Source organism: Truncatella angustata, assembly GCF_020726525.1.
Source record: "Truncatella angustata strain MPI-SDFR-AT-0073 chromosome Unknown BKA67scaffold_3, whole genome shotgun sequence".
NCBI classification, from domain to species: Eukaryota; Fungi; Ascomycota; class Sordariomycetes; order Amphisphaeriales; family Sporocadaceae; genus Truncatella; species Truncatella angustata.
The window spans coordinates 3735498-3758826 of record NW_025763383.1 but is presented as its reverse complement, the minus strand read 5'-3'; the positions used below and the strand labels follow the sequence as shown (position 1 = coordinate 3758826).

General features: G+C 50.6%; 9 protein-coding genes across 9 annotated transcripts; 6 read left to right on the top strand and 3 right to left on the bottom strand.

The window, feature by feature from the left end:
- Positions 1-3312: 3312 nt before the first annotated feature.
- BKA67DRAFT_690766 (uncharacterized protein) lies at positions 3313-4497 on the bottom strand. Its single transcript, XM_046109148.1, has 3 exons — positions 3887-4497; positions 3610-3766; positions 3313-3542 (listed from the first exon to the last, which is right to left on the bottom strand). The coding sequence occupies exons 1-3, from the start codon at positions 4101-4103 to the stop codon at positions 3431-3433; spliced, it is 486 nt and encodes a 161-aa protein (XP_045960350.1). The 5' UTR covers positions 4104-4497; the 3' UTR covers positions 3313-3430.
- A 1520-nt stretch (positions 4498-6017) lies between these two features.
- On the top strand, positions 6018-6607 carry BKA67DRAFT_254908 (uncharacterized protein). The gene has a single exon (XM_046095773.1). The coding sequence runs from the start codon at positions 6095-6097 to the stop codon at positions 6422-6424; it is 330 nt and encodes a 109-aa protein (XP_045960349.1). The 5' UTR covers positions 6018-6094; the 3' UTR covers positions 6425-6607.
- A 1098-nt stretch (positions 6608-7705) lies between these two features.
- BKA67DRAFT_592150 (uncharacterized protein) lies at positions 7706-9394 on the top strand (the record flags this gene model as incomplete). Its single annotated transcript, XM_046104805.1, has 1 exon — positions 7706-9394. The coding sequence occupies one exon, from the start codon at positions 7706-7708 to the stop codon at positions 9392-9394; it is 1689 nt and encodes a 562-aa protein (XP_045960348.1).
- Positions 9395-9512: 118 nt separating this feature from the next.
- On the top strand, positions 9513-10242 carry BKA67DRAFT_254911 (uncharacterized protein). Its single transcript, XM_046095774.1, has one exon. It carries the CDS (start codon positions 9631-9633, stop codon positions 10042-10044), a length of 414 nt encoding a protein of 137 aa, XP_045960347.1. The 5' UTR covers positions 9513-9630; the 3' UTR covers positions 10045-10242.
- Positions 10049-11990, top strand: BKA67DRAFT_562600 (family 93 glycoside hydrolase). The gene is made up of 3 exons (XM_046102619.1): positions 10049-10997; positions 11108-11503; positions 11619-11990. The coding sequence occupies exons 1-3, from the start codon at positions 10441-10443 to the stop codon at positions 11818-11820; spliced, it is 1155 nt and encodes a 384-aa protein (XP_045960346.1). The 5' UTR covers positions 10049-10440; the 3' UTR covers positions 11821-11990.
- Positions 11991-12593: 603 nt separating this feature from the next.
- Positions 12594-13987, top strand: BKA67DRAFT_562596 (secreted glucosidase). The gene has a single exon (XM_046102618.1). It carries the CDS (start codon positions 12926-12928, stop codon positions 13790-13792), a length of 867 nt encoding a protein of 288 aa, XP_045960345.1. The 5' UTR covers positions 12594-12925; the 3' UTR covers positions 13793-13987.
- A 689-nt stretch (positions 13988-14676) lies between these two features.
- Positions 14677-15093, top strand: BKA67DRAFT_562595 (uncharacterized protein; the record flags this gene model as incomplete). The annotated part of the gene is made up of 1 exon (XM_046102617.1): positions 14677-15093. A coding segment is annotated over exon 1 (229 nt), but the record flags the coding sequence as incomplete, so codon positions are not given.
- A 916-nt stretch (positions 15094-16009) lies between these two features.
- Positions 16010-17597, bottom strand: BKA67DRAFT_657968 (S-adenosyl-L-methionine-dependent methyltransferase; the record flags this gene model as incomplete). The annotated part of the gene is made up of 6 exons (XM_046107199.1): positions 16010-16141; positions 16238-16419; positions 16503-16610; positions 16668-16991; positions 17066-17197; positions 17261-17597. The coding sequence occupies 6 exons, from the start codon at positions 17595-17597 to the stop codon at positions 16010-16012; spliced, it is 1215 nt and encodes a 404-aa protein (XP_045960343.1).
- A 574-nt stretch (positions 17598-18171) lies between these two features.
- On the bottom strand, positions 18172-21755 carry BKA67DRAFT_254891 (glycosyl transferase family group 2-domain-containing protein). The gene is made up of 7 exons (XM_046095772.1): positions 21237-21755; positions 20709-21167; positions 20292-20653; positions 19588-20236; positions 19101-19535; positions 18691-19045; positions 18172-18635 (listed from the first exon to the last, which is right to left on the bottom strand). The coding sequence occupies exons 1-7, from the start codon at positions 21405-21407 to the stop codon at positions 18328-18330; spliced, it is 2739 nt and encodes a 912-aa protein (XP_045960342.1). The 5' UTR covers positions 21408-21755; the 3' UTR covers positions 18172-18327.
- Between the last annotated feature and the right edge of the window lie 1574 nt (positions 21756-23329).

Here is a 23329-nt window from a genome sequence, read left to right as displayed (position 1 = left end):
TAACCCCGGCCCATCTCCTCCGGGACCCGAGCCTTCTCACCCGTGAGTATCCGCTTTGGTAAACATCGCCTGGCGACGTCGAGAACTGATATTCTTCCACAGCGCTCCCCCGCAGGGCCCTCAGCCGTCTCAGCCTCCCCACCCCCCGCGATACTAGATGCGTAGCATCTCAGCATCGGCGGTGTCTACATCTGTGACAAAAGGTTATGGTTGGTGCGATGGTATCCACTCATGCATATCGAGACCGAATCACTCGTTCATCGGACTTATGTATTCTTTTCTTCTAAACCGCACTTGGTCTAGACCACCCCATGCGATTCTCCGAAATGAAGTCGCCGTGGGTGCGTCTTGTTTAGGTGCGGACTTGCTTGTGTTTAAACGCGTATTGGAGACCTTCCGGATGGGGTTTAATATTTATTCTTTAGTGTCTCACTCTTAGTTATACCGGGTAATACCAGGTGCCACTCCCTCACTTTGTGCTTGCTGTCCCTAACAGAAATTCGCGCGATGCTGTACTGTTGTTAATGTGAATGTGAAACGGTTTTGAATACCATGACTAAGTTAGATCTAAGTTGAATCATATTCCTTGTTCTTTAACTAACTTGGCTTTAATTTTGTGTTATGTGTGGCAGCCAAGAAGCCGCTCAGATAGCCGAGGAGCGCTACACCCTACCAACTGATTGCGTATAGTGCAACTGACTGTCCGCAGGTCAGGATGCTCAATGTAAGCAATACTAGAACAGCTGCACCCGTATAACCGGCGCGTAGTCTCGCACGGCCTATTACAGTGGTTATACACGGAAATGATTTGCATGAACATCTGACTGAGTAAAGCCAAGAATCAGTCGTCTGTACGAAGCGCTCTTGGATTGGGCACGCAGACAGGATCTCGGGACAGCAGGATGATGGTGACGGTGATCAGAGCGCCGTTTATCAAAAATTCTAGTACAGATAACATCAGACAAGTCGACTGAGGGAGTAAGGGACATATTATTGAGTCGAGTTGCAGGTCTTGGTGATGTACAGAAGGATCTGTTGTTGCAAGCTTAGTCAAATTTTGGGCCAGGAGCAGAACCTTTTGGAGAATCTTCAGCTCGATCAACAGGCTCTTTGATTCTGGGCGAGTCTGCAAAGCCTCAGAAAGGATTGATTACTTGTAGTCTACTTTATGAAGGCTATCAATGAAGTTTAAGAGGGTGAATAGTCTCCACATCATGATGGACAATCGAGAAGAAAGCCAGCTATACGGTAAAAATTAGACTTTAGAGATAAGCAAAGAACGTTCTCTGGCAAATGCCGACTCTCTGGGAATCCTCGAACATTTCTTTTGAAGTGCTCACATTACAAAGCCTAGAGGTTGTGATTAGCAAGAACATTCGTGCCGAGTGTCTGCCTTACGAGGTTGACTGAAGTCAGCCTAACTGATAGTGGTATTGGATACACTGGCCTCGGAGACCTGTTGACATGCTCGAAGCTGTCACAGGGCTTTAATGCATCATGTTGATGATGCCGTGTACTTGTAGGGCTTGAGCTTGGCGTCACGCGGCATTTGTACTTCTCATGAGAGTGCTAACTGCCTTCCTTGCGTATGAAAGCTCGCGAGTAAACAGGAAACATTCAGTATGTCCGCTACCGTGCTTGCGTAAGGCTCGGCACTTGCTTCGTCTTTGGACGAGAATAAGCGAAACTCCATCGCAGCGAGTAGCAGCGGAAATCCATCATCTATCACAAGCAACGAAGTTCCGGCCGAAAATTTTATATAGGCATGGCGCACTCGCTGTATCTCACCCTACAGGTTGCCAAGATCTTTTAAGATGTACCAGCAGCAAGTTGTTAATACAAAAACCACAGGGTTCGGCGACTTTGTGCGTTTATTGATCCAGTGGTGATGGACTAGCTTATTCCATGTCATACTGCTAGCTGCCTGATTGGCCTGTGTACAGTGTCTAATAATTTTCGAGGTTGTTGCCTATTACATCAGCGAATACCACTAAGAATCAATTGTAGCCTTCGTGCACTTTTGCATGCGCCACTGCAGCAGATCTGTATATTGTGGTGCCTTCTAGCGTATTTTTGTACTCAGCTGGTTGTGCAGGGACCATTTCCAGCCTGTCCGTACACTCCTAGTCAACATGCAGACCGCAGTAATAACCATGTTTGCATGATGTGACGATGAGGCTCTGTTCTATTTGGCTTGGAACATACCACAGCGGCCTGCGAGGTACGGTGGTCTAGAAATAACTACTGCAAGTCTCTCATGTTGGACAGTTTGGCGCAAAATTCGAGTGTTTATCATCCATCATGCAGAGGATCGTCCGTCAAGGTTTCTCGAGCTGATGCTGACCTAATGTACAATTGGCTCATCAACTAACAAGCTTATTACAATTCATACATTGCCCGGATGTCTGGGTGGTTTGACAACAGCATGTGCATTGGAGCCACGTCGCACAGCATCGAGGCCGCATACAACAACAGCGGCTGCATTCAAGGCTCGTGGCTTGATGGTTCAATGAGCAGTTAAGCGCCGCCTGGTGGCAAGGTGGGCAACTCTGCATTCGACATGGGGCCGAACCCTTGTGCAGATGTAGAGCAGGGTGGATACACCCACCCTGCAGCGTGCATTTCCCACTGGACTCGGAAGGTTGCAAGGTTAACCAAACAGCTTTTCCCAAGAGGGGCAGCAATGCAATTTGCTGAAAATTGAGAAGGATGAAGGCGTGCGATGATCGTGAACTAGAACGACTACTGATCGGCCGCGGGATGGAAAAAGGACGTCATGAACAGGTTATAGATAGACCAAGCCAGTCTTGCTGGTCAACAACAGGGTCTGACTCGCGAGTTGGTGTTCACCGTGTTCTCAAGATCCAATTAAGCGCGGGACCGTTGGTTGAAACTTGAGGCTGCGTCTTAAGCGCGACGACATGAAAAAGTGCTTCTTTGCGCTTATCGAGACGGTTTGAAGAATGAGTTGGGAGCCAGAACGTCACAGGCGGTCCGCTAGTGACAAAAATTCGGTAGTCTAGACAAGCGGGAGACGCCAATTTGAAGGAAATTTCCGACCAGATGGTTTTTGTCGGTAGACAAGTAGAATCCTGGAATGCACTGAGCCTAGCGCATCATGTGCTTGCTCGTATTGCGTCTGTGAACATGGAGAGCTCAAACGGCAGAATAATACCTTGAGCAAGTTTCTACTGCAAGGGGAGAGATGCGAGCAGGATAGCCATCTGCCCCCGGACAATTTCAAGAGTATTGATTGCATTAGATCAGCTTGTCGTGATTCAGATAGAAGAGCTTTGATGATGAGCTGCCAAATGTTACCCTCTCAAACCTGGACAACCTGGACTCGACCCGATGCGGGCGCTGGAAACGGGCGCCCACTGGGGCACAGACCCTGCTTCTGTTAGGGGCTCCACCCCTGTCTCAGGTTCTTCTAAGTTCGGTCGACGCGACGCAGGAGTGCTGTGCCACCTTTCCAAGAACGGTCATCTCTCTTTGCTACATAGGCGGGAATGTCCTTGGCTGATGCTTTCATCTGAAAGAAGCTGTGCCAATTGTTAGCGACTTATTGCCTTGGTCATTCTGAGATGCGGTGCTGGGAGCTGATCTCACAGGGCCTTCTGGCGCAGAATGCATGAATGCCTCGATGGCACCTCCTCGACGGGGTTTTCATTCGGAATGAAGCGAGCTGGCGGGGTTCTGGAACTTTGCCCCTCGCCGTGGGTCTCATTGTGTACACAAAGCAGCGCGGATTCGACGATCTTTTCATCTATTTCTGTCAAGCTAGTAACATGCGTTCACGATAGGTTGCGTAGCACAGCCATTTTTCTTGTTGACCCACGTGTCCGGTTCATATGTAGTCAGGCACACATGAAATAAGTCACCGTACTATGAAGATAGGCAGAGACAGGGTCTCGCTTCATGCCGAAGGTACCGAGGATAGAAACGACCAGCCTCCAGCGCTGGACATCTCCCGCAAAACGGTTGTTTGGACGATTATGCGACACCCTGTCTGCTTTGATGCCCCTGGGCAAGCCCACAGTCCCGTCCATCTGGAATAGAGTACCGGCAAGGTTGGTAACACGGTTGGGGATGGAGTAGATCATCGGGGCTGGGTCTTCCAAAGGAGAAATGCGGGATGTCACATTGCGATTGTGCAGTCAGATTTGCATTGATCTGTAAAATGTTAAAATTTCCTTGTGTGGCCCATTCCAATGACGGCTCGAATGTCCTGCCATAGGGAGGATATATCTCGCCAATTGTGCAGTTCGGTACCTCGAACATGACATGTTCCCAATTGCCTGTTATGTTCATATCCGTATAAATAACATGTTGACAGGTCTCACGCTGAAGTCTGAGACGAGGCAACAGGCCAGAAAGACGAGAATAGCATGCGAACGGATACTAGCAGACGTCACGCCTTTTGTCGCACTATACGTGCCCGAAATATACAGGCTAGCATATGGCATTTCAGTTCTCCTATGGATTCAGGGTGTCAAGAAGCAATTCATTTGATACATGCCCTACGAACCACCTATTCATGTTGATGATGACAAACATTAGAACCACACACGTGAGCTTTCCAGGAGCTTGACTCATATGGTGAATGTCGAATGTCATGCAGACGATTGGCGCCAGAGGCTGAAGCGAGAGGCATCGAGCTAGCCCTGATGCGGTTAAAGCTCATCTGGGAGCCCCGGGAACACGAGCGAGCAAGCAATCCGTAATAAAGGCGTTGGAATATGCACATGGAGCTGCGTGTAGACAGAGAACAGAGTTTTGTTCGTTGTGGAATCGGCGTTCAGGGTCTCCTGCCATGGAAACCTAACCGACTCAGGTTTTAGATACGTACGTCAACTGATTTCCCAGATCAGATCCAAGCATTGTGATACAATATATACACATAGGGCTGTGATTGTATTTCGAAATGTAGAACGCAAGATATCGGTAGATGGGGGGAATGTTGATGGAGGCTGGAGATAGATTGCCCTGGAGTGCCCTTGAGGCCCATGTCCGAATGCTCCTGTGACCCTGTCCAGTATGCGACCCCCTTGCCGAGTTACCCCTGAAATGACGAGTCCTGGTTGGTCAGCTCGTGGCGCAGAGACGCAAAGACGAAATCGCATCTGACCCGATTCATCCACCTTGCAGCGTCACTATCACACCCACCATCTTTCCATCGAAGCCAAGCAAGCCAGGCTGCCCAAAGGACCTACATAGTACAGCATAAAGTACAAAGCCAGCAATGGCGTGGCAACCAATCAAGCGCTATTGCATGCGTTCACTGAGCGAACGAACCCCTCTCTTGGTGACCTTCACCGCTAAGGCGGCATACCCCTCGAATGACGGTTGTAGTGCTTCTGTCTCATACCATTGGTTGGCGAGGTTTTGGTGGTTCGCTGCACGTTGTGCTGGTCGGCCGGGCTTGAGTCAATCTTTGCACTGCAGTTGGTGTGTGTGAAGGATGCGCGAGTTTTAGTATGTGCATACTAACTATGTGCGTAGTATGGTACACTATGTAGGGAACATGGAAGGGCTTCTGAGTGGGGAGCTCGAACCGAGGGCAAGTTGACACTTGGTACCGTTAGTAACTTGCTCCACAAGCGTAAAACCTCACAAGGCCAAGTTGAAGTGCTCAGGGCCGGCTGTCGTCTACATAGATTGGTCAAGAGGTCAAAGACTGTCTGTTGGAAAACAATGACAATACGCTAGGGCAGGCCAGGGCAGGGCTGGGATGGCATGGATGGATCGCCCGAACTCATTCAGTGGTGGACCACCTACGACTAGTTACTCCCCAAGTTAGACTCCAGACTTACAGGATATGCAGAGATGTACATGCAGCAGAGAAGCCCTTGCAGATTTGTGCTACATAGTGCGTTAGGTAGATGGCGTACCGCAATGCTGTCTTTTGGCAGCACGCGAGAGGGCGACTACTTTTTGGCTCCGTCCAGACTTGTGCACCGTCCAGTAGCAGGCCAGGCTAGGGTATGCTTGGTATCTTATGGTACGAATCCCAATCCCCGTAACTACATACCAGGCGACTTGGCTCACTAAAACTGACAGTTGGAGTTTTCTTCAATAGAACCCGCTTCCTTCTATGCTAGCCTCTCCCGTCTCTTCCTCTCTCTCTCCTCTCCTCCCTTGGATCACAAACCTTTTTGTCCATCTTCTCTTTCTTCTTTTTTTCCCTCCTTCTCTAGCTACCACTATCCTTTATCCTGCCTTCGGGTTTTTCGCTAGTCTCTCTCCCCTCAATTGCTCTCCATCGCGCGCTGTCACCAACAATTTCTATTGTTTTCGTCGTGGGATTTCTTGTCCCCCGTCGTCTGAATTTAAATTCCACGCCAACCAGAAAAGTCGCGTCACCGGGAAGACACTCAGCATACACACAAAAAATTACAAAAACGAAACCAACCAAGTAAAATAAATTCAAAGGGAACAAGAAAAAAAGACACAGCAAGGGCATCTGGATACCATCTCAACCTCGGTCAACTGCTATTTATCATCTGATTGATAATTGACTTTGACTGTTTTTAATTACTGTACAATCAATTCGAGCTCGACGACAGCTCCATCCATCGCTTTCTATTCTCTGCATATACGGATATACACCACAATAATCTGAACGCTATCTCGCAACCATAAGCTGCCCCCCGGGTTCCTGGCAGTTTTTGAACCAAGAGCTCTCGCATCTGCGAACAAAGGATAGATTCCAAAAGGTACGTTGTTTATCTACTTGTCGAGATTGGCACTTTTCGTCCCAAATCTCCTCTCCCCCTTGTTCCCGCTCCCACTAGCTAGCTGGTGTGTGCTTGCTTGTTGTTTTCCTGCCATTCGGAAGGACAAAGGGACTTCTCGACTTGACTTGACTTGCATCTGCACGGCGCAGCTTGGCCGTGGATTTAGGCATGCTGCGAAGTCGGTCTTCGGAAGATGCGGTGCTTGGAAGTACTGAACTAAACCTTACTGCACCGTTTAACGCCCCGTCAACGCTCTTGTTGAAGGCTTGCTTTGAGCTTTTGCTGACTCTTTCTCTGCTCTCTAGATTTAAGTTGACGTTGTCTGGAACACAATCTGCACCTTCGCACTTTGTCTCTGTTGATCGTCGCCTCTCTTCAGGTCGTTGCGTCAACAACAGTTTCCAGTCTCGCGCCTTCTTATCGTCAATTCGGTGTATCATCCCAATCACTCTTTCATAACAAGACAAGACTCTCGCAGTCCTTCTTGACCAACTTTTAATACTCGCATCACGACGGCCGCTTTATCCCAACGCTGCATCGCCAGAGATAGAGCTATAGTCTTCGGTTTCTTGTCCACAGCTTTTTTCATCATCAACAGCCCTCGGTCTGCGATCTTGGAGACTGCCAGATCTTGTCTGATTTGAGCATCACGTCTCGTTTGACACGTTACGACAGCATCCCGATCAGTCACCTTCCGAGAGAAGAGCAATTTGTTCGGCTGGATCTTCATCTACCTCAAAACCGTTATCATCACCGAAACTGCCTTAATCGCATACTTCCATCTACACGATTGTAATACTTGCATCGATCGCCCAGCTCATTCGGCAAGCGGCTATCATTCACTCTTTCCGAGTTCGTTTCACATCGACCTCATTCAGCACATCACTGCCTGTCTTGGAGCTCCAGCTTCAGACGGAAATCTTCGATAGATCATCACCAAAAAAAACAACAAACCCCCTTTTTGAGTAATGCACGCCGGCGATTTTGCTCAAATGTCTCACAACAGCTTTACTTCGCAGCCCAGCTTGGGTCTGCCTTCCGGAGGCTTGGCCTCGCGCCGTGGTGGTCAGAACATCAAGCCTTTGTCCTTTGACGCCACTAAGACTTCCACCGTCGACAACGGAGCTCCTACTCCTCGCACGAGCCGATCCCACCTCCTTGCTGGACTTCGAACCGCTCCCAAGTCGGCTACAACCTCCTCTTTCCCTGCCTCCGCTACTTCAACCATGCAGGCGCCTCAGCAGGTGCCCGCCAGAAACGGCAATGCCTCGGCCATGTACGGTGCTCAGGAGAATGCGTATGCTGGTCCCAAGACTTCGCTGCCTCGGCTTGCTACCCAGCAGCAGCAGCAGCAGCAGCAGGCTTACACTCCTATGGGCTATGCACAGCAATACACTGCGGACCAGATCCTGGCTCCTCCCGAGCTGCAGTTTGATGAGCAGGTTCAGGAGCAGCTGGACCCATCGTTTTATGCTCAGCTGGTTGCTGCTAATATGCACCTGGCTCAACAGCAGCAACGTCTACAGCAGCAACTCCTCAACATTCAGGCTGCTGCCCAGCAGTTCCAAGGTCTGAGTATGAACGGTCAGGCCTCTCTCCAGCAGCAGATGGCTCTCCAGACTCTGTACCAGCAGCAACAGCAACTTCAAAACCTTCAGCAGTCCATTGCTCAGATGCAGCAGCCCCAGCAGAACGTATACGCCTACTACAACCCTACCACTGGCAAGCAGGAGTACTACGTTGACCAGGGCCAGGCTCAGTACAACAACGCTTACCTCGACCAGCCAGCTACCCCGCAGAACATGACTTTCCAGCAGGCCACTGGCACTACACCCCGTGTTGAGGTTTCGCCTCCTCCCATGGAGCCCAACGAGAGGCCCTTCTTCCGCAGCAACTCGCCTCCCAAGAAGACGGAGCTCACTGTGGAGCCCACTCCTCTCCCCCCGCCCTCTGCTAACGCTTTCCGTCGTGGTCATAAGAAGATGGGCTCGGTCGCAAACCAGAAGGGCTTGTCCCTGTCTACTGAGGAGGCCAACGTCAACGCTGGTCTCAAGTCTGGTGTCGCGTTCCCGCTGTCGCCTTTGGCCAACGGTTACGGACCTGGTCAGGCTCGTGCCGGAGAGCACCCTGTTCGACAGCCACGTGGCCCCCCGTCGATCGATGAGTTGCGGGCAAAGCCAACTGCCAAGATCGAGGGCAGCAAGAACTTTGCTGCTCGCACTCGACGATCTGCTGTTCATAACCTGGTTCGAGCTGGCCTGGAGAGACGCAAGGGCACTAGCAGTAGCTCTGGCAGCATGAGCCCCGTCTCTGAGAGCGCTGAAGAGGCTGGAACCCCTCTCACTGACAATGAGTCCGACTCTGGACGTAGTGGCTCTGGAAGTCTCGACGGTGATGCTGAGCCAAGCCTGGCTAGTTCTCGGACCTCGATCAGTGGTGCTTGGGGTGCTATCGGTTCTGATCGCCCGAGCTCCCGCTCCAAGTCCCGCAAAAGCGTCGAGAGCCTGTCAAGCGCCTGCGGCAGTGAGCCCGGTAGCTTCGCCAATGTTTTCAAGCATGGAGCTCAGCGCAAGGTCGAGTCTCCTGACGGCCAGCGCAAGGCTCCCAGGCTGGTGCTCACAAGCGCTGAGAAGCGAAAGGGTGGCGTCGTCGCATAGAGGTTCACTGGTACCAACACTTACGTAATTACGATCGCATGCTTCCAATTTCTGTCTTTCTACGGTCAATGTTATGGAGTGGTAGATCCTCTCCTGGTCCGATTTCTTCGATGAAACATTTGCACTGGTATAGGAGAACAGAAGGGACAATTGATTATTTGGAAGTCAGCATTTGATTTCTGCTCCAGTGGCATTGGTTGGCATCAGGGTTTTTGACATTCTTATTTTATTTTTCCATGGCAATACCACGAGTTGTTTTGGTCGCATCAGTGGCCCGGTTTACATTCGGTAAGGGGATAGAGACGATTGGTGGTTGTCCGATGGAAATCGGACATGTTTTGCGCAGTAGGGCTTTTGCACCATTGCTCAAGTCAGCGTGTGCCACAACACATGGTCTTGAGAACATGGCTGTTTATACTTCACGTCACTCTCTCGCTCGGACCACTAGGGGTCATGCTTGTTTTTATGCGCTTTTAGTCCATTGGTTGCTTGCAGCTGGGCTGGGGAGAAGCATCACACTTATGAGCCTTGTGGGTGCTTGCTCTTTCAGGCAGCGCGAGAGAATTCGTGTTGGCACTCCGCCAATAGTCACGGCGGAGAAAGTCAATACGAGGGAAAATCAGGGGAAGGCCCCATCTTCAGGTAGATGATTGGCTCAATACAAGTTTATTGCCAACTTTATTTCTCCATGCGGCGCAACTCTGTTGACACGTGATGTTGAAATGTGCTGTTTCTGGAAGTCTTCCCCAAGCTTGTGGAAACCCACCGGTACCATACAAAACGAGGCTTCAAAGCATTGTGATGCGCGCCAATACCACGTCGACGGCTATGTGCCTAGTTCGCATCTACCCGTTCAAAATGCGGAGTAGCGAGGTGACCACAATACCACGTCGGGGAAATCGGAGCCTGTATAACCGTCGCAGAACCTGGGGTAGAAAGTTTGGGGTATAAATGACCAGATGGATCGGTATTGTCACGATACTTTTTTGGCCAGTGTTCCTTGGATTGACCACTCTACTCAGGTCTTGTAGGCCTAAACAGCAAGAATGAAGGTTTCAACTTGGGCTGCTGGTCTCATTGGCAGCCTCCTCTCTACTATTGTGTGCGCCAGTCCGACGCCGACGATCGACAACCGAGCAGTGACAGTAGTGTCCAATAAAGTCATCTTCTCGCCGCCCTCCAACGCAGGCTGGACCGACCCCCGCGTCCTTTACGCCCGCGCCCTCCCCCTAAGCTCGGGCTACCTCCTCTCGACCTGGGAGAACTACTCGCCCGAGCCGCCCCTCGTCTACTTCCCTGTATACCGCTCGACGGACAACGGGGCTTCCTGGACCCAGATCGGAAAGGTGCAGGACACGGTCAACGGCTGGGGCCTGCGCTACCAGCCCTCCCTCTACGAGCTGCCCCAGGCCGTCGGCAAGTTCGCAAAGGGCACCATCCTCGCCGCCGGCAACAGCATCCCCACGGATCTCAGCAAGACCAAGATCGACGTCTACGCGAGCACGGACGGCGGTGCCACCTGGAAGTTCGTCAGCTCCGTGGCTACGGGCGGAGAGGCCAGGCCAAACAATGGGTTAACGCCTGTTTGGGAACCGCTGTTGATGTGAGTCCTCCAATTTTTATATCTTGCTATTTCCTCTGCTCGGGTGTGTCCTCGTAAGCCAGAGCCTCGACCACGAAATACGCCGCTGACAACTCTGCGCCGCAAAACAGGGTCTACAACAACCAGCTCGTGTGCTACTACTCAGACCAGCGCGACACGGCCTACGGCCAGAAGCTTGTGCACCAGACGACCACGGACCTGGTGTCGTGGTCGGCCACCACGGACGACGTGCATGACGCGTCCAACTACGCGGCGCGCCCCGGCATGCCGGCCGTGGCCAAGCTGCCCGGCGGCAGCTACATCTTCGCCTACGAGCAGTGCGGCACCGACGGCTGCCGCGTCCACTACCGCCTGGCCGCCGACCCGCTCGCCGTGCTCGGCGCGCCCAGCTATACGCTCAAGAGTACGGCGGGCAATTATGGCACTAGTAGCCCTTCTGTAGTCTGGTCTAGTGTCGGAGGGGCCAATGGGACTATTGTGCTGAGTGTAGGGAGTTCAGGGAATGTGTGGGTTTTTCCTTTTCGTCCCCTTCTCTTTGTTTCTGGTCTTCTTATCTTCTCGTATGGTCAACGGTGACTTGGGGAGACCAACAAAGCGGGCATAATAGCTAACGTGTCACAGCTTTACGAACCGTAAGCTGGGAGACCCCAGCTCGTGGGTCGAGTATGCGACGCCGCAGCCTGGTGCGTATAGTCGCGGTCTGGCTCTGCAGAAGAGCGATGATGCGGGCTTGATACTCATTGGGGCCGGGGCGCTGCCGCCGAGCTCGACGAATCAGGTCAGCGTTAGTGTGGTCAACCTGAAGACTCTGCTTGGAGTTTGAGACAAAGGAGAGGCCGCCTCGGTATGGCTCGTATTACATGGGTTTGAGGACATGACCACGCGGGCTGTATGTATGCGGGTTGAGCTTGATAATACTGTCAATTTTGTGACCAGGTAAATTTTATTATCTCGTACCAAAATAATATTCTAGTTGTGACATTTGTACACGATATTTTCCCTTTGTGTTTCTTATAACCATGAATGAGATGCTGTTGGATAAGAATCTTTCAAGGTGTATTATTGCTGGATATGAGATCGCTACTTCCCCACCCACCGGACCTTGGAATCATGGACTTGTGGCCGCAGCATAGTGTTGTCTTGTAGCCGACAATTTGGGCCCGTTTCGGACAACATTCGTCCCATTAAATTGGATATCCCCCCTGACAGAGAATCCTTCAAACGATATGGCATGATGCTCAATGTCTTTTTCACACAATCAAACTGTCCATGTTCGAGCACAAGTCTCTGCCACTGTCTTGATCGCTTATGTTAGTGTCGCAGGTGGCGCCGAGAGGACACCCCGTCAATAAAAGCTATGAATGTTTACAATAGAGTCAATAACATTGCCATGTTCAAGTTGGTGTCTAGAGGCCTCTGCAGAGGGTATTATGTTCTATGGACGGCACGAAACGAAGTCCTTGTGGTTATACTTAGCCTCCACAGATATCTCAAGCGCGCTAAGGCTTTCTACACCAGACTCGGGACAGCTAAAATGAATGAATTCTTGGACCATCCGACTTTCTGTTCTGCTATCTCTCTGCTGTCTGCGCGATTGTTATTCACTATAGAATGCCTCGGTTGCGATACTGACCCACTAGACTATTTGAGCGAAGGATGCGCCAGAAGGCCTTGACCCCTGAGCGACCCCACAAGTGCGCCGCAACACGAGATGACCCTCTTAATAGGGCAATTCTTCAGCAAACCTTCCTAGTAAGCATACTCTGAAGGGCGTCCCGGAGATAGCAGATCGACCTCCCTATATAAACTTGGCACGTTCCCGAGAATGGAATTGATCAGCTAGAGATCAACATCTTGTTCTCCCTCCTTGCTTGTCATACCCTCGTTTGCAGTATAGTCCCGGATCACTCGGACATCACTTCAGCATCATGCATACCCAATCTGCCATTCGCTCTTTGGCGCCTTTGTTGCTGGCCGGTCGGGCTTTGGCCTGGGCTCCTCCTGTTCCTAGTGGCTGGAGCACCGTTTGGACTGATACCTTCGACGGCAAGACCAATACTTTCCCTGACAGCTCTAAATGGACAATTGCTGAGGGCTTCTATGGCTACAATGGCGAGAAGGAGACCTGGATGAAGAACGTCGAGAACGTCCAGCTCAGCGGCTCTGCCACCCTCCAGCTGATCCCTGAGTACAACGTCAACGGCATCGAGTGGACATCCGGACGTGTTGAAAGCAAATACACCTTCACTCCGGTCGCCGGCAAGAAGACCCGCGCCGAGTCCCTGTTGCGGTTTGGATCCAACGTCCCTCCCCACAAGCAGGGCGTCTGGCCTGCCTTTTGGCTCCTCGGTGACTCCGGCCGCAAAGGAACCGGGTGGCCGGAGTGCGGCGAGCTCGATATCATGGAGGAGCTCAACGGCAACCTGGTGGCCTACGGGACCTCGCACTGCGGCAGCGCCTGCGATGGAATTCCCACGGGCACGAAGAGCGGGTTCCAGAAGAGCGTCACCTTTGCCGACTACGACTGGCACACGTGGTGGATCGAGTTCGACCGCACCTCCGGCGACTGGCAGTCCGAGACCATCACCTGGTTCGTCGACGGCAGGCAGTTCAACCAGATTACAGGCTCCATGGTCGGCGTCGAGTCCCAGTGGGCTGCCATCTGCCACAGCCCCTTGTACTTCATTCTCAACGTGGCTATCGGCGGAGCCTGGCCCGGATATCCCAGCACGGACACCTGGATGGGCGCCGATAGCATGATGGAGTCTGCCTACGTTGCGGTCTTCCAGAAATAGGGAGTGCTGTCAAGTCGAGCAGGCCGGGGATATTGATGTGGGGCCTTTCTTAAATATACTTTAACCCCCAGTTCCTGTGTATAATTCATGATCACTCAGCAGATAAAAGTTAATATAATCGCTACACAACACCTATTTTAGGCGACCGCGTCGATGAGGTCAAACCCACATCAGTGAAATCCAGTAAGGCATGTGGTCAACGGATTCCGGCAGCAGCCGAAGCGTTGTGCTATAGCAGACGCTAAGCTGGCATCTTCATATAGTGGCGTAACTTGTGGGGTCTCTCCCAAATTGGCTGCCATTTTTAGACCATCTCCTTCCTGAAACGGACGGTGCCCGCTGCCCTAGATCGGATGGCCATAGAGTCTGAAAACCTTAAAAGACCGGCCCAGATGTTCAGGTGCATCGCCTGATAGCACGCGTTCCTTGCATGTTTCTGAGGCGATACCATTGCGAGCTGGTATGGTTAATATGTTAAACCTATTCATTAGCATTCATAAACAGCATGGTGGATCGTTGGACGAACATTGTGGATTTGCTCCCTTGCATTGTTCCAAAGTTTGGGGCTCTGGATCATATTCTATTACACAGCCTATAAATCTGTTCATATCAAGTTGAGCAGGAGTTTTTCAAATTGTGCACGTCCAGACTCCTTGGGTTGAGGCGCCGCACAAACCGGAAACTCGTTGGGGACGGCTCTCCGTCCGCAAACAACCCAGATATTTGGAGATATCAGCGTGCGCTGGAAAGCCGAGGCTGTCAATCTACGTGTAGGTATAGGCATGATAGTGTCCATTCTTGACTTCTGCGTTGATGTATTCTCTGGCCTGGCGACATCACGACTTTTCATCACGGTACCCTGAATACGAGCTTGACCCCATCATGTCAAAACAGCACTTCCGAGTACCTTAAGTTCAATCAAGCTGTTGGATAATTCGTAGAAGTCAAACCTCACTTTGAAACTTGGGTTTCCTTGCCATACCTGCAGGCTTGTGTCCTGAAACTCTGCCCACTCAGCAGAACTCATGTTGGCATATGCGTTCCTCATCACGTTCCTGGTATCCCCCAAGCACGTAAGTATCATACGGGTGTGGACGCAATCGAAGGAGATGAAATGTTCGCACTCGCCCTGGCAATCCTCGTGGTCGGAACTCGGCTCCGGGAAATATCACTTCCCCTCTGCATCATTCTTGATGAAGGCACAGTTGGACACCTGCGCCTACGGCCGGATGGCGCTGAGATCGGTTTTTATAACCTAGGACGACAGGACGACAGGTTCGATCCATTTTGGGCGATGTTCTTCGTCAGTGTCGTCGGCACGTGCAGAGATCGCCTGGACATTGACTCGACGCGAGGGGATCCTTACCGAAATCGTTGGCCCACAGTCCGATACCGCACCTAATCTCTAGGCCATAACGAGGGGCAGTCTTCATGGGAGTAATAGCAAGTCATTTTTCGAACACCACCTAAGGATCTGGTGTTGGACATCCAGCCGATTTTGTTTGCCTAGAATACATTTTAGCTTAGATCCAAATTTCCGGCCTAGTCAGAGCCTTGCACTTACTACATACATCCTTAGGGGGAAAATATTCCCCCTGTTCGTAGCCGTGATGCAATCTACCCGACTCCCCAAGGAACCAAATCCCGCTCGACGACCGAATTGCTACCTGGAGTATGTGTCAATGACATGTTGATCATAGCGTTGGCAGTTTTGAGAGAATGTGGATGTGGCATGTTGTTCGGCCCACCTGCGCTGTACGGCCATGGTTGCGCTTCGTATCCGAGTGAGGGCTGAGTTATGAATGACAGATTCCCAGCATATTTGTTAGTTGGCTGTTTAGAAACTTGGTACGGTTCGGCCGGCTGCAACTGGAGAGGCACCGCATTTTCTGTGCAATATTCCCGCAGCAGAGTTGAAATGTGCTGGCTGCATTGCATCCTCCTGAGATTGCGAGGTCTGACTACCGGTACTGGAATCCGGTGTTCCATGGTGAATTTGCCGAATTTAAGAATTGCACTCTTGAGAAGATCCTTCTGCATCAAGAGCCTGTTGAATTTGCTGCTTCGCTGGGTATGTTGTAACATTGTGAAGTGAACTGCCGGGAAAGAAGGATCTACAAGAAGGACTCTGGTGTAATACGGCTTAAAAATTGCTACAGCAGAATCGGGCCTATACGGCACTAGCTACCTGACTATTCACGGTGTTTCTACAACTGCTTAAGTCTCTGCAAGTGTGCTTGGTTCTAGTGCCGGGCTGCCGGAGGTCGTACTTTCTGAGGACGTCACGGAGCCGGCTATTTCTAGTGGTCGGTCTTTCACAAAAGTGGTTTGCGTCCGTATACAACGTGACTAAAAAATTATCAGCTCATGAATATGATGCTAGTGTCGACTGGCTTACCAAATCCCATATCCGTGGTTGGCTTTGTCTCTCAATTCACGCCTCACCTCATTTACAATCTTTTCTATTTGCTCCGCAGGCATGCCTGCTGCCCTTAGCAGTTTCCAACTGATACCACGGACACCATCGTACAAATTGGACTGGTTGAATGCACCCATTTTCTTGAATTTCGGATCGGCCGCCCATGGTGTAATGGGAATCCAGCATTGCCTATGCACGACATCGACGACTTGAACCAAATGTTAGCAAGTTGTTCAATCTTGGCCAAAAGAGGCGCAGGTACCGCTTTTGGTGTCATAAAAACACACTTACATCCAATCTCTTTGAGCCACCGTTCGTAATACCAGGCTTTTTTCCCGTCACGCCCAATCGCCGCGAGCCCTCGATTGAGGCCTTCAGCACACCGCATAATTGCGTCACCTACCCACGTATTAAGACTTCAGGCCTCTACGCATTTTCGATCGACCGCCAACTCACCAGAATAGGATTGATTAGCCTGAAAGAATTCCATGGCGGTATCTTGGAACTCTATCCAGCCGCCGGGATTCAGGTTCTGGAACGCGTGCTTCATGACGGTGCGCGTGTCGTCGAAGCAGGTCAGCATCATCCTCAGATGCACATAGTCAAATTTCACCCAGTGTTCACAATGCCCATGGCACTGGCTGTGGTCAGGATCCGGGTGGGGGAAATACCAAGGCTCCTCAGCGTCGTCTTTTGCAAAGATCAAATTCCGAAGCGAGGACACGGGCTGGATCGCGCTCAGGTCGGTGCCGACCACGTACGAGAATGGGTTTTGCTGGGCTATCGCGAGGGTCAACGATCTCCGAACGACTGCCAGCTGAAACGCAAGAGATCACGAGTGAAAGGCGGCTTACCGAATTCCGCGGCCCATATACCCGTGCCAGTCCCGATGTCCAACACGAACTTCGGTGGGCTGCTGAAGGGAGCTAGAGCAAGCCAGCCGTTGAACATTATCCGAAAGATTGCGTGCTGTAAATCCAGTCGGTCTTGTTCAGCCTGTCACTTAATATTAGATTATTCAGGAGCAACTCCAACGAGGACACGTGTACATGCCGCATCGTTCGGCAAGAGATATTTGCCTTCCTTATAGCCGTGATACAGCCTACCAGACTCGTCCAGAACAGAGTCAGGCTCCACTACCGAGCTGCCGCCGGGCTTTCGGTCCAATGCCTTGTTAATCAAGTCATTTGCTATCTTCGCAAAGTCCGGATCGCGTGGTGGTAGCATCTGCGACGGGACGGTAGGTGTGATGAAGTTTGACACATTCTTGGCAGCCACAGGCTTCTGTTCCGCGAAAAGCTGGGGCGGCGGCCTAACCAGATTGTAGGAATTTAATAACTGCGACGGGAGAATTGGAAACTGTGCCATCGAGAACGGATGGCTCATATTGTTGGTATCATAACTAAACTGACCATCCGAGTTCCGAGATACTTTTGCATGTGGAACGCCTGGTTCTTCCAGTCGAGGGTGTTCGTCGTATTGTTCATTTTGGGGCTGAATTGGGTGGACCATGATGTGTGTCGTCTTAGGTTGTCGAGGCAAATTCAAAATTTGTTTTAAGAACAAAAGAAGCCAGCCAGCTTCAAATGTGGAAAAAACTATCTTGTGCGACATCAAGAGGATACGTGGGAGTTCCTGCACAGATAGTACTCTATCCAATCACACCCAATATCTAACCGCCCAACCCCTGCAGACCATCTCGGTTCCAGTCCGTCGGGTCGCTCTCATCACTGATGAAAGGCTTAAGTCTTCGGCGTATAACGAAATGAGCTACACACATGATTTACAAACTTACCTAGGTTGGGGCATCCATTCATCATACTATCAAGGAGGATCGATATGAGATGCAAATAGCGGCTAGTGCGGAGAGTGATGGATACTCTTGACCAACCAAAGCGCCTTCAATGCGAACTCGTGACTCTCCCGTTACTCATAGCCGGGTTCGGAAAGGATGGGTTTGTCCGGTTCCATGAAACATTATATTGCTATTAATCGTCTAAAATTAAGTGGGTTGTGGTGTGAATATGGCACAACCACGTGATTATGCGAAAGCTGTGTAGAGTAGCCACATCCCCCAACTTGAGTCCTAACGTGACGGCGTTTTAAAAGGACTGCTCTAGAACACAATCGTAAACACCGGCAAGCCAACATGGCCAATAATTTGCAGTGCCAGTGGAAGAACGGTAGGCCAATTGTTGATCTCCCATCCTTGAGGAGCGCCAACGGCCAAATAGATCATGCCTCCAGTCAGGATGAACATGAACAACAAAACCCACTTGAACTGCTTGAGCACGGAATCGATACCAACAAAGAATCCAGTGCTCTCGAGTTCCTTGGCCGTGGAACTCCACTCGATCGGTAGATTGAACAAGTGCGCCAGGAGCGAATATGAGACGTGCCATGACAGACCACCAAAGAAGATCACTGTTTCAGGTCAGCGCTGTAGAGCACGAATGCAGAAAATAGCACTAAGACTTACAGAAGAAAGGCATCCACATGAATGACTCCAATACGGCCCAGAGGAACATCTTCTGGCCGATGCGATGGCGGAACCATGCGAAGCAGATGGGACTGGCAACCATGAAAATGAAGAGAGTACCACACAGGATGTCAAAACTGGGCAGGTAGGAGTGGTCGAGATGCTCGCCGCCGACCCAGCCGAAAGCGAAGTAGTTGACCAGACACAGAGGAAGGGCAGCTGCGATAGCATAATAGGTACCGATGTAACCAAGAATGGTCATCTTTGCGGAAATCTTCATGTTGGAGAAGAGGAAGCGAATGAAGAGCTCAGTGAAGGGACCCTTCCAAATCCATGTGTAGACTGGATTGAAGACCTAACGTTCGCGTGTTAGTGGCTTATTCTTGGCCACGGATTCTGACTGGACTTACCAATTCCGAGCAACCATAAGCATATTTCTCCCATCGCAACAATTCGTCAAAGGCAGTGAGAGAGACACCTTCTTTAAACTCTCCGTGGTCATATGTGGCAAGACGCACGATGAAACCGGCAGTCTGCAACCGCAGCGACATATCGAAATCTTCGGACACATGGTTTTCAGACCAAAACTTTAGCTCGTCGTTCTCCATGAAAGACACGGATTGTACCGCTTTCCATCGCAGGAATGCGTTATGGCCGACGAAAGGAGCACAATCACCGGAGCCCACTGAGAAGCTGATGAGTGTGTAGACAAGGTTGGTGAAGTAAGTAATTGCATTTTCGAACACGGTATGGATCACTTGCATGATGCCACTGGCGTGCTGAATGATGGCAACTTCCGGACTTTCTTCCATTTCCATGGCACCAAGTGACAGGCAATCAACAGGCTTCGAGATGGTTAGTTGCGATATCGAATCATGAGGTGGAGTGTATACTTACAACACGAGTGTCGCAATCGATGATAAGAATGATTTCACCCATTCTGATGTTGCCATCAGCCCAGGTTTTGCCACCATCCTTTTCAAGCATGTTTTCCAGTGCTTGGTTGTACAGGTCTTCCTCTTGCTGGATGGTGAATGTCTCGGGGTCTCGGTGCTCCATCTCGGCCTTCTGCTTGATCAAACGCAACATTTCGTCTTCCACGTGCGAGCTGAACGCAAGACAGTAGTTCATGTTACTAGCCTTCTTGAACTTGCCGGCACGAACGAACCCGTCATTGCCATGAGCTGGCCTAGCACACCAACCAATACCGTTGGCAGCGTAGAACTGCTTTCGCATATCAGAGACTTCTGGCTTGAGCGCCTGCATTCCGTCCTCACAGACGAAAACACTTGCAGAACCACCAAGATTCTCATAGTGTCTGATAGCGGCCAGAACACTCTGTAGCGTCGGAATGATGACACCTTTGAGACCTTCCTTGTACACGGGCATTTGGATGGTGATGTGCGGCCATTCAATATTCGGGTGTCGTTTCTTATCAGGTGCGCGGCTGGAATAGAAATGGCTGTTGCCTTGCTTGATATCGGTGACGGGGCCAAGCAGTTGGAACACCATGCCGATAACAACGACGGCGAAGAAGAGCGTGAACCTGTTATTTGACGGTTAAGCAATGAATGAAGTAGCAGAGCCATTGTGTATCTTACCATGAGAAGATCGGGATAGTAACAGCCAATGCTATGTTCTTGTAGGCCACTGAGCCAAGCGCTCTGGCTGAGATAACCATCAACCGAATCGGGAATGCCTCTATCACAATCAAAAGCGCCATGGCGAGACCGATCATGACGGATTGGGTCAGGAGGTATGGCCGCTTTGGGGCTTCCATATTTTCTTCGTCTTCGGCACCAAGATCGATGTTGTCGATGATGATTTGATCTTTCTTCTCGTCAATGGCCGAGTCCGCATGAGACATAATACTGCGAGGCCGACCATGGTTCGGCGTGGTTCCATATGACTTGTACTCGAATGGTAGCCTGCCAGGCGTTTCGGGAAGGGCAGCACCCCATATCTATATAATTCATAAATACTCGTTATAGGGAAATAATTAGCTCTGGTGCACTTACAGAGCCCATAAGCTTACTCTCCACATCAGCAGCATGAACCAGAAGCTGGTCACTTTGGCTACTCCAGGCCAAGACTAACCTCTCCCGGCGAACTAGGACACAGAAGTCTCTCCGTGTAAGTCCGAGGTCGTCTCTCGCAAGATCCGCAAGACAATCGATCACCGGCACGGTGATATTGTGAGGGGTGAGTTCGAGTTCTGTGTCTTCTTTGTTGATTTGCGCGAATATGTAGCTTGTGATGTCGGATGATAGTGTGACCAAGGTAACCACGTTCATCTTGGACGCGAATGTCATGACAACGTCATCAAGAGATGCCGGTTCCTTGATATACCTTTGCGTAAGGTCAATTTGGTCGGGGTCTACTTGCATAACAATGCCGGGGACCGTCTTGAGTTCAGCACTCGGATCCGACTCGAGCCAGCCTTGGTCTCGAAGACGGCGATGAAGGTATTGAGTCATCTGTGATGGTTGAGAGTCAGCATCGCCATTTCCCAAGGAATACCCGGTGAATTGTAAATGTGAACGTACCATGGTCGCTTTACTAGTACTGTCCATCCGACCTTGCCCTTGTAATATAGCTTTCGGTACTTCATATTGTGATTGTCTCTTGACAAAAGCCATCTGAGGACGTTGTATTCCAGAGCTGTCAGTGGACGAATGTTTGCTCCCAGTACGGGAGTGTTCCGGTTGGAGCGTCATCTTTGATGATATGGCCTACCCAACGGAGGCAAGGTAAAGACAGCAAGACAACAGTGGATAGAATAGAGAAATGTTGTAACAGGGAGGGTAGTAGAGTATTAGAAGGAAGTAGTTGTCAACTCCTGTCTTTCTTGGCAAAGATCCAGTCATCAAACAAAGTATGGCAATCAGAGTTATGAACGTATTTAATCACTCGGGAAAATACAATAACCGCAGTCTCAGGTCGACCACTGTTCAGGCCTCGCCATTCCGGGAATAGACCAGACCTTCTAGCGAGCTGAAAATGGCGGCTCTACACTGAGAATGAACAGTAGAACATGGTCGAGACTTGATTGAAAATGCCCTAGCCATCCTGTCCTGGCGTTTGTCGGGGTAGATAGTGATACCGAGAGTCTGGATCAAAGGCGGCCCCGAGAGCGCTTGATAGATTACAGGAACGCGTCCACTAATCTTCGTTCTCACGTTGAAGTCGATTTTCAGCAGCACTCGAGACCCTTGAGGGTTCGGTCCCGGGAGCTTGGGACGATGCTCGTGGCATGCTGTTGATGTTAGCCAGGGTGACAACACCGACTGGGTTTTGCTGGAACCCAATATTGATCCACAATCATACATGAAGCTGAAATTTAAGACTGCTTTAAGTCACGGTCCTAGGCTGCCAAGACCACTGAGGGTCGATCGAGGAACCCAGATGAAGTTAGCCAGGCCTTGCCTGATCATCAAGAGCTACGCTTCAGCTTGAAGAAAGTCCTGAGCGAAAGTGGTAAAGTCTCAAAAGTTCGAAACAAGACCAATGCAGATTTGTAGGTTGTTGGTAACAATCCGGCAGTTAGTCTGCCAGAGGCCTCGGTAATCGACCCAAGCGATTGTGATGCGAGCCCAGAAAGTTCTGATTGGACAAGGTCCACGTCGGAGCTCAACATGACAACAGGGACCATGTGGAGCTCTACTTGCTGTCAGTACTGTACATAGTATGCATGAAAGACGGGGGGTGGCTGGCGCGGAGCGGAGTGCTTACTTACTGGTCACTGTATCGAAAATTAACTATATCATATACGAATCCGTACGCGCCCAGCAGAAGACCAGTAATCATCGAAAGAGCCACGCCAATAAGTCTAAGCGTGAATTCACGAGTCTACCCGGATGAACAGGCAATTTGCGAGCGTCTCATTAAATTTTCCCATAGCGACGTTGCGGTTGCGCCATTTCTCAGCGGTATTGGACGAATCGCGCTACTCGGCAACCTGCAGAATCGCGCGCGCTCTGGTATCACAGGGATAGCACCACAATAGCACCACAATATGTTTTGATAGGGCTAATGAGAACAAATGAAATTATGAGGTGGGTGGCTTACATTTACGTGCCCCGACAAGAAAGGCAAACACAAAAGAAGGTGAAGCGTTCTAATGAGGTTCGTGTAAAGCCTGCACTAACCTTAGACCAGTCAAGACTAGGCTAGGTTAGCCACGGGCGCTGCACTTTGGCTTTGATAAGGGAAATTTCAGGGCTAGGTTTCCACAGGGCGAGGAGCAAAAACGTCTTGATCTCAGCGCCTAGGTTTTTTTTTTTTTTTTTTCAGGGGTAATTTCGACTATTTTCTCCAAGACCCGCTTAACTCTTCCTCCCAGCTGCCACCTTTGCCCTTTCGTGACAGCCACGGGGCGCCACCAACTAGGTTAGGTTACTTCTAGGGCAACGATCCACAAGCGCTAGTTTCGGCTCTTGATCTTCCCCTGGCCCCGTACTGTTATCAACCTGTCAGTAGATAGAGTTTTCCAGCTTGGACACATTGCGGGTTATCTCGAGCCATCCCTTGGCGCTACTCTGCTTGCGCTACGGAGTACTCTATTTCGTAGTCCCCAGTCTAGGGACATTTGGCTGATTGACGGAGCGCGAAGCCTAGCCTATGAGATCAACAACAAAGT

Bases quoted from the DNA above. Each gene is read 5' to 3' on its own strand.
- BKA67DRAFT_690766 (XM_046109148.1), bottom strand. From the start codon at position 4,103: ATGATCTACTCCATCCCCAACCGTGTTACCAACCTTGCCGGTACTCTA. The intron at 3,767-3,886 runs GTACGGTGACTT...TGACAGAAATAG, and splicing joins TGTCTCTGCCTATCTTCATA to ATGAAAAGATCGTCGAATCC. The intron at 3,543-3,609 runs GTGAGATCAGCT...CAATTGGCACAG, and splicing joins ATTCTGCGCCAGAAGGCCCT to CTTCTTTCAGATGAAAGCAT.
- BKA67DRAFT_562596 (XM_046102618.1), top strand. From the start codon at position 12,926: ATGCATACCCAATCTGCCATTCGCTCTTTGGCGCCTTTGTTGCTGGCC.
- BKA67DRAFT_254908 (XM_046095773.1), top strand. From the start codon at position 6,095: ATGCTAGCCTCTCCCGTCTCTTCCTCTCTCTCTCCTCTCCTCCCTTGG.
- BKA67DRAFT_254911 (XM_046095774.1), top strand. From the start codon at position 9,631: ATGGCAATACCACGAGTTGTTTTGGTCGCATCAGTGGCCCGGTTTACA.
- BKA67DRAFT_254891 (XM_046095772.1), bottom strand. From the start codon at position 21,407: ATGACGCTCCAACCGGAACACTCCCGTACTGGGAGCAAACATTCGTCC. The intron at 19,536-19,587 runs GTAAGTATACAC...ACCATCTCGAAG, and splicing joins TCGATTGCGACACTCGTGTT to CCTGTTGATTGCCTGTCACT. The intron at 18,636-18,690 runs GTAAGTCTTAGT...GACCTGAAACAG, and splicing joins CATGTGGATGCCTTTCTTCT to TGATCTTCTTTGGTGGTCTG.
- BKA67DRAFT_562600 (XM_046102619.1), top strand. From the start codon at position 10,441: ATGAAGGTTTCAACTTGGGCTGCTGGTCTCATTGGCAGCCTCCTCTCT. The intron at 10,998-11,107 runs GTGAGTCCTCCA...GCCGCAAAACAG, and splicing joins GTTTGGGAACCGCTGTTGAT to GGTCTACAACAACCAGCTCG. The intron at 11,504-11,618 runs GTGGGTTTTTCC...AACGTGTCACAG, and splicing joins GTAGGGAGTTCAGGGAATGT to CTTTACGAACCGTAAGCTGG.